The sequence below is a fragment of the Carassius carassius genome, chromosome 5, assembly GCF_963082965.1.
Source record: "Carassius carassius chromosome 5, fCarCar2.1, whole genome shotgun sequence".
Lineage (NCBI taxonomy): Eukaryota > Metazoa > Chordata > Actinopteri > Cypriniformes > Cyprinidae > Carassius > Carassius carassius.
In genome coordinates, this window is record NC_081759.1 from 2094137 (window position 1) to 2109838 (window position 15702).

A 15702-nucleotide genomic window follows, 5' to 3' on the forward strand; every position below is an offset into this window, starting at 1 on the left:
ATGAGGATGCCTGATCGCTTTCCTCCAAACCCCATTACTAATGATAATATGATCTGGAAAACCAATCTTTTTTACATAGACCTTGCACTTACAACACAATTACTTGCACACTTTATTCAAGGTTATTAATGACCTGTCCCTGCTTGCACCTGAAAAAAAATTCACCATTTTCTTTATGCAATTATTTATTTATTTTATTTTTATTTTGTGAGAATCAACTTTTAGTTTCTCAAAAGATGGTATTAGATAAACACTATCTCTATTTCAGTCCATACATTTGTTTTGTTTTTTAATCAAAATTCCTAATAATTAAGTAGTTTGGATCCAAACATGGACATGGACATGGACGTGGACAGTTTAAAATAGTGTAGCTAACTCACCTTTAAATTCATGAATGGATTTATTAAAAGACTGATTCTTTCAAAAATGATGAGCAAGTCATTGAATCATTCATTCAACCAAATTATTAAAATGCTTCACTCTAATTAACCATTATTTGTATTTAAAAACTTTAAACATTGACACATCAGTATACTGTACATTCTCCTATCATCAATTAATGATGTGACCTACATCAAGAATTGAGGAATCTCATATCCACAGCTCTGATTCATTTCCAGACACAATTTGAAGGACCAATATAAATGGCTCAGAGTTGCCATGAGATTGATTGAAAAAAAGAAAAAAAAACTTACATATGCAATATTTTTGTGTAATGCAAATGTTTTGGGGATGTACAGTATATAATGTATTTGTGGTAAAAAAAATTTTTTAAAGACTTCAATTTGCACTGCTATATAAATTATAACATCTCATGTACCTCGAAAGCTACATTTGAAGTTGCTATGTTTAGGGAAAATTTTATTTATTTATTTATTTATTTATTTATTTATTTATTTATTTATTTATTTATTTATCTATTTTATTTTTTTATAGGCTACATGGCAGAAACATCAATTGCAAAGTGATTCAACAATTTATGCCAAAAATACAGTCTCATGGGCAGCAGCTTATCTTCTCTCATTTTTGAGTTTGTTGTAGTGTGGTTGAAAAAAAAAATATGATGTGAAATAATTAGATTATTTTAACCATTAAAAAAAATTATTAAAAAAAACAATAAACTCCTATACATATGGCACAGAATTAATACTTTTGATGTGAATATATTAGTTAAAGAACGTCTCGGTTACCTATGTAACCCTCGTTCCCTGAAGGAGGGAACAGAGACGTTCTGTCAGAAAGAGACTGACGAATGGGATCCCGAGAGCCCAAACACCTTCGAGTGATACAAAACGAGCCAATGGTACACAAACTGAAAGAGACTTACTGTGGACATACACACGTGGGATTGCCCAGAAAGGGGAATCACAACACATGGAGGCACCTAGTCCCACACAGGGCTGACCAAGAGGCATGTACTCAAGTATTGGACATCAACAGTGCTGCAGGAACTCAGGGTTCTGAACTGAGGAACTTACCTGAGGGGAATAGTCACGCATCCAGTCTGTGGAGTGGAATGGTGCAGCAAGCGGATTGACACCAAGCAGGTCCTTACTGGCCCAAAGGGGTGAGTTCCCGAGAGGACACGGGCTCTACATGGAGATTATAAAATCTTGCAAATGTGTTAGGTGTCACCCAGCCCGCAGCTCCACAGATGTCTGTTAGCGAGGCACCATGCGCCAGTGCCCAGGAGGAAGCTACACTCCTAGTTGAGTGTACACCCCTAGGGGGCATGGCAGGTCTTGAGCCTGATAAGCCAGGACAATAGCATTCACTATCCAGTGAGATAATCTCTTTCCCTTCTGCTGGCCTCCGTAACAGACAAAGAGCTGGTCTGAGGTCCTAAGGCACTGAGTACTGTCTACGTAGGTGCGGAGCACACGTACTGGACAGAGCAGCGCCAGGGCTGGGTCTGCCTCCTCCAAGGGCAGCGCTTGCAAGTTCACCACCTGATCCCTAAAAGGAGTGGTGGGAACTTTGGGCACGTACCCAGGCCGGGGTCTCAAGATAACGTGAGAGTTAGCTGGCTTTGTCAAGTGAAAATGCCTGCAGGTCCCCCGACCCTCTTCACCGAAGCCAAAGTTGTCAGGAGCGCAGTTTTCAAAGATAAAAACTTTAGCTGTACTGAGAGCAAGGGTTCGAAGGGAGACCTCTGCAGTGCCGATAGAACCACTGCGAGGTCCCAAGAGGGGACTTGCTGAGGGCGAGGCGGATTGAGCCTCCTTGCTCCTCTCAGGAACCTGATGATCAGATCGTGCCTCCCAAGAGACTTAACTTCAACAGGGTCATGGTGAGCTGAAATGGTGGCCACATAGACCTTGAGGGTGAAAGGAGACAGCCTTCGTTCCAACCCCTCCTGAAGAAAGGGTTCACGCCGTGAAGAATACCAAGTGACGAAGAGGTTCCACTTCAAAGCATAGGCGTGTCTGGTGGACACGACTCTAGCTGAAGTGATGGTAGCTACCACCTGTGGTTGCAAGGTACCTAAACCTTCCATGACCTGTCCAGAACCCACACATGTAGGTTCCACAGATCGGGACGTGGGTCCTGGGACGGTCGTCCTCCCTGATCTTGCACAACGTCTGTGCAAGAAGGCTCACTGTGGGATACTGCGCATACTTGCGCAGGCCCAGCGGCCAGCTGTGTGCCAGGGCGTCCGTGCCAAGAGTGCCTTCGGTCAGGGAGTAAAACAACTGGTTGTGGGAATTTTCTGGAGAGGCAAACAGGTCTACCTGAGCGTCTCCAAAATGTTCCCAAATCAGCTGAACCGACTGGGGGTGGAGTCTCCATTCCCCGGGGTGAGACTGTTGCCGTGAGAGCTTGTCGGCTGCATGATTGAGCCTGCCCGGAATGTGAATGGCATGAAGCGACCTCAGATGCTTCTGACTCCACAAGAGGAGATGGTGAGTGAGTTACGACATGCGACGGGAGCGTAGACCACCCTGACGGTTGATGTACGCAACGGTCGCAGTGTTGTCCGTATGGACCAGAACGTGCTTGTCCTTCAGCAGGGCCCTGAAATGGTGCAGAGCAAGCCGTACTGCTAGCAACTCGAGGCAATTGACATGCCACTGAAGTCGGGGTCCTGTCCAGGAGCCTGACGCAGCATTCCCGTTGCACATGGCACCCCAGCCTGTGACAGAGGCATCTGTTGACACAACAACATGTCTGGACACCGGTTCTAGGGGCATGCCAGCCCGTAGAAATGAGGGGTCCAACCACGGGGTGAAGGTTCGGAGGCAGGCCGGAGTGATAGTCACTCGGAGCATGTAAAGACGCGGGGAGACAGGGCCAACCTGAATGGGAGAACTTTGTACTGAAGCAGCCTGGCCTGATAGATCTAAAGTGAGGCCATGGCATGCAGGGCAGAAGCGGCCTGGCCCGCAGCTCTGTAAGCCTTTGCCACAAGCGTGGATGAGAACTTACAGGCCTTGGAGGGCAGCTTGGGACCACCACGTCAAGCGGAGGCACTCTGTCGACACAGTTGCATCGCAACAGAACGCTCCACTTGGGGGAATCCCAGCATACCCCTTGGCTGCCCCGCCATCGAGGGCAGTGAAGGCAGAGGAAGTACCAGTTAAAGGGTGCCTTCCATGAACTGGTTACTTCCTGGTGCACTTCCGGTAAGAAAGGAACCAGAGGGGGGTGCTGGTTATCAGCATGAGCATCCCCCAGGAACCAATCATCCAGCCGCAATCGCTCGGGACAGGGTGGAGGAGGTTGGCTTGTCAGGGAAGCCCACATGTTAACCCTCAGATCACCCTGGCCACCAGCCGAAGCAGCCCTCTTACGAGAAGAGGAGCTAGAACGGGGTGGGGCAGAGGGGACTCTATACCTCTTAAGGTAATCGAGTCTCGATCTCAACGCCGAGATGGTCATGTCCCCGCAATGAGAACATGAGCCATCCACGAACGCAGTCTCAACGTGCTGAAAGCCCAGACACGTGACACAACGATCGCAGCCGTCACGAGGAGCGATGTATCGACCGCACCCAGAAACACACGAGCGAAATGAAATCTGTAAAAAGACGCAAAACGGCCCGTCAATCTTTTGTGAAAGGAAATAAGCTCTTTCAGAGGTGTTGAAGCGCTCAGGGGAACGCGGGGGCTGTTGCAAGAAACCCAGATGAACCCCTGAATCACGCCGTCACACCAACACCAGTTGACTCTAGCTTGTAGCACTCCGGTGAAGCAGCAACGATGTGCTCGGCTCCGAAGCAAAAGCTTGAATGCGAGTTGCTCACGATGCTCCTTATATACCCGCTCTGCGGGGCGGAGCTCGCGATGCAAGTTCTGCAGACCAAGGTACTTTGTGTACTATTGGCTCGTGATGTACACTCGAAGGTGTTTGGGCTCTCGGGCGAGATCCCATTCATCAGTCTCTTTCTGACGTAACGTAGAACGTTACCGACTGAAAGGGAACTTTAGAAAAATCTTTAAACATTATGAAGTCAAGTCCTGTATTTGCTAATCTACACAGAACCAACTTAATGTAACATGTTAAAATATAAAAAAGAATTGTTTCTAGGTTCCTAAGTGCATAGTTTCCATAAAGTATCCCTCAAATGTGCATATGCCACTTGTTAATCCATAACGGTTAGAGTTTAATCAGATCTGGCACTCCATCCTTTAAAAATTTCCTTTAATGTTCTCCTTTGGCAAATTCACAGTGCTCTCTCTGTATTTAATATAATTGATAAATTGCACCCCATATTGCTTTTATAACATTTTGGCAGTCGTATCAATATTATTGAAATGAGAGTTAGAGACAGAGTCTTAGGAGACCTGGCCTACTTCTGCGTGTCATCTGATTTCATTACACAAGACTCGACTGGCTCAGAGAAGGACAGTTGGCAAAATAAGGAATGGATGGATGCAAAGATAAAAGAGGTAAAGATTTCGAAGAACAGTGCAGTGAAACAGCAAATAATGAGTTTGGATTTGGTTTTATTGGATTCTTCACCCATCTGGATTTAGTTGAACAAACAATTTTGTTCAATGTCATGCCATTGGTTTATGCCAATGTCAGGCAACTAGAAATATTTTTAGGTCACAGTTGCTTCTGCATATAAAGCTAGAATATATGCATTCTAACATCATCTTAAATTAATCTAGACTAGCCTAAAATTATTTATTATTTATATAATTTATATATACATATTGGTTTTGTACATATCCAAACAAATAGGGAATAGGTTATTGCTTTTATAATGCTTCATCATTTTATTATACAGAATGAACATGAAATGCATGACAGTTGGTAAATCTATAATTAAATAATGATAACAGCACATTGCACTTTCAGTGGTCTGTTGGCTCATGTACTAAGGGAATCTTTGTTTAGAGCTGTCAGAATCAATACATTTAATCAGTGCAGTTTCCTTTAGATCTATCTGCATTCTCTCCTAAAGCTCCATACAGGGTTAAAAATGTCTGTAATTTGTTCACCACAGAAGTGCAAGGGTAATACTAACACAAGGATTTTCCTAACAATGACTGTGTGCAGTGAACATGAAACATGCATACAGATGAAGCTTACACACATGACTACACTATGAAATGCGTCATGCATAAAACAAAGAATGTGCGTTACTTATTAAAGGGGTTTTTACCAGTTTCTGTCTCATCGCTGCTATTTTAAGGCACCTCGTACAGTTACAGTCTATAACTATATTGATTTTATGTTTAAATTCATGAAAGAGAGAGATGACTTAGCAAGTACAGTCAGGATTTGTGTAATTCTTTTAAAACTGATTTAAATATGGTACAAATGTAGCAACATATAATTATAAAAGATTGTGATCAGACAGATAAACACCAGATAATCCAGACTGCCTGAAGATGTTTATTCCCAACTCCACCATGAGAATATTTAGAAATACAGCTCGCGATGGAAAAGCTTTAATTACAGTCATTTAAAACAGTATGCAATGCCTCACAAAACCCAAAGATATCAATCTGAAGACATTCCCTGCTGTTCTTCTGGCTGAGACAACTGATGTGAGGAAACCATGTTGTGGTGCTTCCTGCAGTTAAACAGCATGGCGATGTCTGGTGGAATCTATTTGTGTGATAAAGTCAAGAATATAATTTTTTCTCATTTCAAAAGGAAACAGGCTATCCTTCCTTTTCAGTTTCTTCAGCTTCATATGAGAATGGAGTTAAAAAAACTAAAATATTGTAGCCTAAAACAATGACTAAAATGCTACTGTATTGTCAACAGTCACTAATAGCAAACATGGACAAGGTGACATAGCAAGAAAAAAAGTTTCAGGCAGAGCAATGCATTACATTTTGATGAATACATATATATATATATATAGGAAAAAAACATATTTTTACCAGTAAATGGTAAAACTGCTGTTTTGGGAAGCTCCTGAAGAAATGTCATAGTCACAATTCTTTTCTTTTTTTTCTTAGAGACGATCCATATTTTAGGAACACTTGCATTGTTACATTATTTTCACGTCTTGCATTACTGTAGTTCAAAAACATCTCATTCACATTGAATAAAATTAATCCCTCCAGACAGTATTTAAAAAAAAATAATTATATAAACAAATGCTCCCAGGATCTATATGCACAATTATATTTTATTATATTCTTAATATGTAAATACGACATATTTCAATAATGGGGTGAAGTGTTTAATTGTTATGAAAATAATGTTGCAATGCACTATATATATATATATATATATATATATATATATATATATACATAAAACAGGCTTGATTGTCTTTATGAAAAATATGATTTTATATTTAATCTTTTACACTCTTTTTTATTTAGGGGTGTCATATGAGCATGTTTTCTAGAGCTTGATGTTTACACAATCAATTTACTACAAGAAGAAGAGAGGAGGATGAAAAAGAGTGATGTAAAAAAAATTAGATGGTAATAAAATATGGCAATTCCTCTTCTCCTACCTGCTGTTTACAAAGAATAGAAGTATCAAGACATTAATATGAAACATTTGCATTCATGCTGAAGAAAACAAACTCAAAGTAGCACAGTGATCTGCCTGTGTGTGTGTGTGTGTGTGTGTGTGTGTGTGTGTGTGTGTGTGTGTGTGCGTGTTGTAGTGCTCAGGGTTTCTTTGTACTGCTGGCAGTCACTGCGCTGCCTGTGTTGATAGGGATGTTGACTTCAGGGCCCTGGATGGCAGGTTTGGGCAGAGTGGCTTCAATGGTCAGGACCCCCTCAGGAGACAGACAGGAGGTGATCTTCTCAGAGTCGACACCAGAGGGCAGACTGCAACACAAGACAATGTCAGGAAATCACAGCTCCAGACAAAGGGTCATCTTTAGACAGGCATCACATCTAGTTTGAAATCTATTTGACTCATCTAGAGAATATTTTATACTCTATTTGTACTCTATATTTCTTTAGATCAAAAACAACAACTACTACTACTACTACTACTACAAAATAATAATAATAAAAAAAAAAAGATTCTGGAGTTTTTTTTTTAAAAAGCAAATACTATTCCAATTTCTCTACTTTAAGATTTCACATTTAATAATATGTTTTAAATGAAACTTTTTTTGTAATTGTAAAATTTACTAGCAATGTCTGAGTGAAATTTGTTTCTAAACTTAATTTTGTCATTAAAGTATCTGCCAAAAATGCAAATATATATATATATATATATATATATAAATGTATTGTCTAGTTCAATGCGTTACTGGCCATTTCCTTATTTGTAAAATGTACCAGCAACTTCCGAGTAAAAAATTTTCTATGCCAATTTTAGTGCACTTTTTAAATTGAAGTATCTGCCATGCACTAACACACATTTTGTAGTTAATGCAAAAAATAAAAAATAAATAAAACAAATGCAATTCCAACAATTCCAATGCAATTGAAACTCAAGAGAAATGAACACAAAACATGAGCACAGGTCTGCAGGGATTTTTCGCTCTTTCAGAAACAGATGTGAAATCAAGAGCCAAGAGCCATTATCTCAAACACGTCCCACCCTCTTAGTATTCTCAGGACAATGTGACTCTTGATCCTCCCTATCAAGTGTGCCGTACTTACGTGTATTTCCTGGTGAAACATCTGGACACAAAGCCATGTTCATCCTTCCGCTCCTCATGTTTGCCTGCATGCAGATCAGACGAGGACAGAAACATGGAAAAGAAAAAAACACTCTCAGATTCCTCAAAACAGCAAAGACTTCATTAAAAGGAGAGCAAATGGACATTTCTCATCAAAATCTCCTGGGATCAAATGATCTGAGCTTCTATCCACATTGCTCTTCATCAGCTTATATAACAGCTGTTTTTATACTAAATAATTTACACTATAAGATCTCATTTGCATCTGGATGGCAACATCCTGGCAACCGATCACCATTCACATTATTCAGAAATCTGATTAGTGTTACGTTTCTGATGTAGTGTTATTTTAGATGATTGAGAAAGACTGAGCTTATAATGTGTCACGTTTAAGTTTCCTCTGTTTGGTGACGAGTGTCTGTTCCTGTTTTACTTCTTGAATGTGTAACACAGAAGTGTGTGTTTGACCTCACTGTCCTTTGACTGTTCCTCAAAGCCCTAAACTCTGGCTGACACCCGGCCGGGTAACCCAGCACCAGCTCTGTTTGTTTAGACAACCCGACTGAGACCCCAGAGGACCCTCGCCTCTGACAGACGGCCACAGAGACGGATGAGAGATATGAGAGTCATTAAGTCCAGTGTGTATTACTTCACATGCTCAACATGAAACGCTCCCCATTTCACTTCTGAAATCTGATGCTTTTCCAAAAGAAATAAAAGTAAAAATGTAAGAATACAAAATGTTTGTACTTGAATGGCACAAAGATGAGAACTTGAGTCTGAAGCTCTGGCTTCTGTGTTCTGCACATGCTGTTTTAACTGCATTGTGCTCGGGTTATGTAATATCTCAGGAATTTCTCAGTAACATCACCTCCCACCCTACAGAGGATAAAAGTTCTCCCAGCAGCAGCCCTGTTGTTTGCTTCACGCGATCTTCCTTAGGGAAGCACATTTCTCCCACAAAAAGAAAAAGGACATGCTTTGGCACATAATAATTATGAGATCAAAATTAAGATAAAATATTAAAATTATGAGACACTGAGTAAATTCTAAAAAGTCAAAATGCCAAAAGCCAAAAAATCTAAATTATTATTCTTAAAGTCGAAATTATGAGGTAAAACTCAATTGACTAATTATATTATAGAAATTATATTTTCTTATTAAAGTTCAGATAAAAGTCATACTTGACAAAAAAAGTCTGAAGTGTGAGATGCTAAGTCATAATTATGAGATAAAAACAATTATAACAAAAGTCAATGTTATGACATAATTATGACGTTCAAAATGATGATACTTCATAATTCATAATTCATAATTATGTGATAAAATCTCAGTTATGACAAAATTATATCATACAGTCATAATTTAAATAATGACATGGCATACTAAGTCATAATTATGACATAAAAGGTCATCAATACGACAGTCACATTTTTTAGCTAGTTGTTTTTTTATTTTATCATATTAATTTAGTTTTTATGTCAGAATTGTGATTTATCAAAAGAGTTGAGTTTTTCTTATGTAGCAGAGATGGGCTTCTATACCTCCTGGACATTTCCCTTCCAAAACAACTGAACAATCAGCTCTAATTTCCTTCCTGAAAGTGTAACTTCCATGAAACTTTTATAGTACTTTGTACATGCTACAGCATCAGGACACGCACGATTTTGGCTTGTTATTCATTGTATCAAGACGATCTTTTCTCTTCACTACAGTAAGTTCACTTTTTCTGCATCATGTATAAAGACTCACCGAGCTGGTGTTTTGGTGATCTTTAGTGGATGTTCAATACAAATCAGTTCACGCAGGTGTAAAGAATCACATAGCAACATCATCCACTAAACCATCACAATACTGGCATCTATAGTTTTAGCATGTCAAACCAAACAAGCTTCGTTTTGTGAAATGCATGTTTCTTTACAAAACTCTGGAATCTAATGCAATGAGATTCAGATATTTTTAAGAATGACTTTAGCGTCCAAATACTTTATGAGACGTTCTTTTTGGGCTAAATGATGAAATTATGAAGCAAAGTGCTCACCGGTGATCTCCACCACCCCATCTTTGGTCTTCACCATCAGCTCCTCTGGGGCGAAGTGATTGACATCCAGGCTAATCTTCCAGGAATCTGGGGTCTGCTTGATCTCAGACATTCCCGAGCTCATCTGTCGGGAAAGAGCCCGGCTGTAGGTCGGGGGGTGCATCATGGATGCGGACGGCGACATGGGCATCTGAGCCACTGGGCTCTGCATTAAAGAGGCCATCTCTGGAAATCCATAGGGCCGAATGTATCCAGGCCAGTGTGTGCTGGGAAATGTGGGAATCTCCTCGCAGAAGTGCGGCATCCCAAAGGTCTGATCAAAGAGCCGGCTGCCCTGGGACCAGTCACGGAAAGGATCCCAGGATGGGCCTTGCAGGAAGGTGAAGGGGATGCGTCTCTCGGCCATGGCTGAAGTTTCTTGCTCTGAAAGTTTTCTGGCAAGTGCTGAAGTCCTGTTTGGGAGTGCTGAGATTTATAAGAACGCTCACAGCTGACACTCCTCGTTCCACACTAATGCAACGCCCCCCTCCCATCCAGATATTTATAGAAGTGACTAGAATGTTTATTTAGGGACGGCCTCACATGAGAACGGAATCCAAGGCAAAGGCCTTCTAAAAGCCGGCACCATTCCTTTCCTGGATGGTTAAACCTCTCTCACAAACACATTCTCTTCTGATAACACAAAGATATAACGGGTGAGCACACACACATGCACTAATTCACAGAACGAATTCAGTGCAAACACACAGAACAGTTACTTTTCACTCCATTTGAGAATTATCTAGTAAACATCACAAATTATTAATTCATGCACTGAATTACAGTCACAATTTAAAGTAGAAAGACAGAAATAATGACAGTAATAATAATAATAATAATAATTTTCAATAATCTACTTTGAATCAAATAATATTATGTAGCCTACATAACATTTTAAAACATAAAAAGCTAAAAAAAAACATTTTTTTTTTTTTTTTTTGTAAATATTAATGAAAACTATAGTGGTTTAAAATAAAATATAACTGAAGACAAACAGGGAAACATAGACTGTAAAAATCAAACAAATATAGGAAAGCTAGAAAAATCTTCTTCTTTTATGAATCATTTTTACTTTTGAGGATGTCTTTTTTTTTACTTTAATTGTTACTCGAAACTAAATAAAGGTTAACAGAAATAAAATAAAATAAAAAAAAGCTTAAAAAATTATTTTGCCAACTGAAATGAGTAAAACCAAAACCAAAAATAATAATAATAAATAGAAATTAACAACAACAACAACAACAACAAAAAACCTATGTAGACTTTAAAACAATTATAAAAGTTACAAAAACAACAAAATTACTAAAAGTAAAAAAAACAAAAACATAAAAAGCTAAAAAAGAAATTTTTTATTAAAACCTAAAAAAAAATTATTCAAACTTTATTTAAAAAATTAAAACTTAATTAAAATATTAATGAAAACTATAATGGTTTAAAATTAAATACCACTGAAGACAAAGAGGGAAATATATAATTAAAAAATCAAACAAATGTAGAAAAGATAGAAAAATAACTTCTTTTATGATGTCTTGGAAGCATTGTTATTATCGTTAATTAAAACTAAAAATAAAACAATAAACTTTCTTTCTTTTTTACTTTAATTGTTACTTGAGACAAAATTAAAAGTTAACGGAAATTTAATTTAAGTTAAAAAAAAACTTTTGATTATTTTATTTCAGCTAGTTGCCAACTGAAATTACTAAATAACAAAAACTAAAATAATAATAATAAATAGAAATTAACATTAAAAAAAAATGTAGACTTAAAAAAATATATAAAAGTTACAAAAACCAAAAATTACTAAAAGTAAAAAAAAAAAAAATTAACAAAAACGATAAAGGTATATCAATTAAATAAAATAACACTGATTCAAAGGGAACTGCTTCTCACTGATAATATCATGACATCTTCATGAACAGTATCTTATATCTCAGTGAAATATAGAGTAATGTGTATCGGTTTGACAGCACTCAGATGTTTAATTAGTGTGTCAGCAGGTTAATTACAGCTCTGTATTATCTCCTGACTGCATGAACACAGGCTTTCATTCCTGCATCATTTACAACGCCTCGCAAAAAAATGCATCCCTGGACGTTGAACACTAGAGAGCCAGCAATGTCAGGGTCACATTTCAGGGCATGAACTGAATGTTATGCATACCTTTAATGCAAAAAGTCACTTTGGATGTAAGTGTCTGTCAAATTAATTGAAGTAAGCACATGGATTAGTTTCAGACTGAAGTAGGCTAATAACTGTGAAAATATAATGAAGGTGGACTGACGATAAAGATATCAAGACTAATAAATACTAGGATAAAAAGACATACCTTTTCACTAAAATGAATTAATTTACACACTTTCATTCAAACTTACAAACTGGTAAAAAAAAAAAAAAGTGTTTTAGCAGCTTTTACGGAGTTTGAAATGTCCAGTAAATACAATTCTGGAAGAAACTGATGCAAGGCAGTAGAAATGGTTTTGCGCCACAGGACTAAAAATACAAGTGATCCATATTCCCAGGGGATCGCAGGAAACTTCCAGATCCCATGAGCGTCTTCTAGAGCTTCAGGAACGCCATCTAGTGCTGAAGACCCTCAAAAAACAGTGATCAGAGGAGCATGCTGCTAAAAACTATACAACACTGTACAACAGGCCATGTTCTAAGCACTAGAAACATGCTATTAAACTATACATTATTATAGCTTTTATTAATATTTTGACAAAGCTTTTCTTTTTATATTTTCAGTTTTCATTTCAAGTTGATTTTTTTTTTAAGATGATACTATTTGAGTTTAATTTGTTTTTATTCCAGTTTTCGTTTTATTGATTAATAGTCTGTTTTAAATAATAATAATAATAGTTTTGAATAATGTTTTGAATTAGCTTCTATTTTAATATTTTCCATTTTCATTTCCTGTTTACTTTAGTCATTTTGTTTCATTTGTTGTTTTTATTGTTTTTTGTTCTTTTATAAATACTAAGATTAATTTAGCTTTATTTCAATTCTATTTAATTTCTACACTATTATAGTTTTCATTAATGTTTTGAATTCACTTTTATTTGTTTATTATTGTTTCATTTCAAGTTTGTTTTGGTCATTTTGTTAAGAGCTTTAATCAGTTTTATTCTTTTTAATATTAACATTTTTTATACAATATTAAAGTTTTCATTCATGTTTTGATTTTATTTATTTATTTATTTATTTTTTTGCATTTTCAGTTTTCATTTTAAGATGATTTTTTTAGTAATTTTATGACATTTTGTACATTTTATATTATTTTTATTTACTTTTTCTCAAATAATGCTAATTATGATGCATTTATTTTTATTTCCAGTTAGTAATTTTAGAGCTTCAGCAACATTTCAAATTTCAAGTTTCTGATCTAACATTTATATATTATTTTAGCTCTATTTCAACAAAAATGTTTTAATAGCTGTAGTTTATGATAATAACCGTGTCAAGAAACAAAGGGAAACTCAAAATCAAGAACAGCACATGAACATGATTTGTACAGTAGATACTTTTATTATATGTTTAGTTATGACTGGTCACTAAATCTAATGACTTTATACAGCTGGGAAGTGAGAGGCATATCAACTCACAAGAGTAACTCAACAGGTGTCTGTAAAATCATATAACACTGAAAAAGGAAGACTGAGGCCAATTCCTGCATCACGGGGTTAAAGTTCACTGTCATCCGGCTCCTTTATTAACTCACCAGAAGATTGAGAAAGAAAAAGAAAGCACTGATAAAGGCCAGTTCAGTCTCCATTTGAAGAAGGGAATGAGAGAATAAATAGTACAATAAATCATAACAAATATTTGCAAAATGCAAACTCGTAAAACAACAATCTGTCTTCTGCTCGAAAAAAATCATTTCACAACAGTTCATCTTGGTTCTGCATTTAAGGTCAACATGAAGCTCATTTTATTCTCAAAATGCAACGTACTTCAGACTGCACCCACTTTTGAGAAATAAAAAAAATGCAAGATAGAAAATGCATCAGGAATTAATTGGACGATGAAGTTGGCAGATGCTTGAGAGGGAAAATGTAGACAATTATTTGGGCAATAATGTGCTTTGATTGAATATAAGACCAGAAAGTAAATTTCACGTTGACTCTAAAGAACGCAGAAGCTTGTCATTGCAAATGATCCAAAATCTGCTTCCAATGTACTTAGAGAACAGAAAAGTCCTTATAAAAACAATTTCTCAGAGCCAAAAATGAATAAATAACAAAATAAATATACAACAAATAATAAATAAATAGCATCACATTAATAAGTCACTGAATAAATAGAATATATATGCTAAAAAAGAAAAAAAGACGTGTGCGTGTATATTTTTGCAGTCTGGTTTCAGGAAAGTGCAACTACACTAGAGACACGAGATTAAAAACCACAGAGATCAGAACTGTACATGGTGTCTACATACTGTAACACAGAGCTCTATTCATATGCACTAAACACAGCCAAAATAGAAGTGGAATACTGTATATAATAAGAAATATCACATCTCCAAAATGGAATGGCATTATAGGTGCATCAGATATGGACTTTCCAAAGAGATCGGAGAGTAAAGGACGGACTCCCAGAAACGCAGTCTCTCTTCTGCATCATGCCAAGCTTTTCCACACACAAAGCCTTTATATGATCCGCTATAGAACGTGGAATATACAGTGCATAGTTTACAGCCAAAACTTGCAGCGAAAATATTCAGACTGAAACATCCTGACATACAATCATTATAATACAACTTCTTGAAAAAAAAAAAACGTGTTTTTTTAAATACTAAGACTGGGTGAATCTCACAAAAACTAACATTCAAATAAAAATGCATAAAATGCATAAAAAAGTAAAAAGTAAAATTAAGCAATAAAAAAATAAAATAAATAAATAATAAATAATAAAAAAATCAATATGCATAATAAAAATAAATAAAGCATGTATTTTAAAAATCTTTTTAAACATAATTAACACAATCAAGATTGTTAAACAATTAATAATTAATCCCATTTAAACCACCAATGTTTCAGTAGCCTAAATAAAACATTGTAGACGCACCGTATATATTTCTGTATGGTGTGGACATTTCTTTATGAGATTCACCCAAATTATAAGCTACTGTAAAACCGAATCATTTGTTCTTGCTTTCGTTCATCAGGTTGAGTCTGAGTCTTCACTGTAGGAATAAAGTCTCTTGATTTGGAGCATGTTTTAGTCTCCGTCACATCAGTCTCTTGTTGTTAACCCAGTTTTTTGGTTGTTTTTGCAGCGTGGAAGAATTTCAGGAAAAAGTGCTCATCTCATCTTTGTTCTTCAGGCCTTTTAGTCTTTAAATAGAGACACTGGATCTATTTGTAACACTGAATGCTGACAGCATCATAAGTGTGTGTGTGTGTGTGTGTGTGTGTGTGTGTCAGTATTTGACGTTTATTCAGCAACTCTTGGCTGATTTTATTCTGTACAGACTGCTCTTGTTTTATTGTGTAATGTCAAATACAGATTTAGATTTAGAGTGGATTTGAGTTCGATACACCAAAAATAAATAAATAAATAA

At 36.7% G+C, this 15702-nt stretch overlaps 1 protein-coding gene across 1 annotated transcript; it reads right to left on the reverse strand.

Moving 5' to 3' along the window:
- Positions 1-6857: 6857 nt before the first annotated feature.
- hspb1 (heat shock protein, alpha-crystallin-related, 1) lies at positions 6858-10562 on the reverse strand. Its single transcript, XM_059549400.1, has 3 exons — positions 10104-10562; positions 8043-8106; positions 6858-7253 (listed from the first exon to the last, which is right to left on the reverse strand). The coding sequence occupies exons 1-3, from the start codon at positions 10507-10509 to the stop codon at positions 7088-7090; spliced, it is 636 nt and encodes a 211-aa protein (XP_059405383.1). The 5' UTR covers positions 10510-10562; the 3' UTR covers positions 6858-7087.
- Between the last annotated feature and the right edge of the window lie 5140 nt (positions 10563-15702).

Bases quoted from the DNA above. Each gene is read 5' to 3' on its own strand.
- hspb1 (XM_059549400.1), bottom strand. From the start codon at position 10,509: ATGGCCGAGAGACGCATCCCCTTCACCTTCCTGCAAGGCCCATCCTGG. The intron at 8,107-10,103 runs GTGAGCACTTTG...ATCTGCATGCAG, and splicing joins TGGGGTGGTGGAGATCACCG to GCAAACATGAGGAGCGGAAG. The intron at 7,254-8,042 runs GTAAGTACGGCA...CTTGTGTTGCAG, and splicing joins TGTTTCACCAGGAAATACAC to TCTGCCCTCTGGTGTCGACT.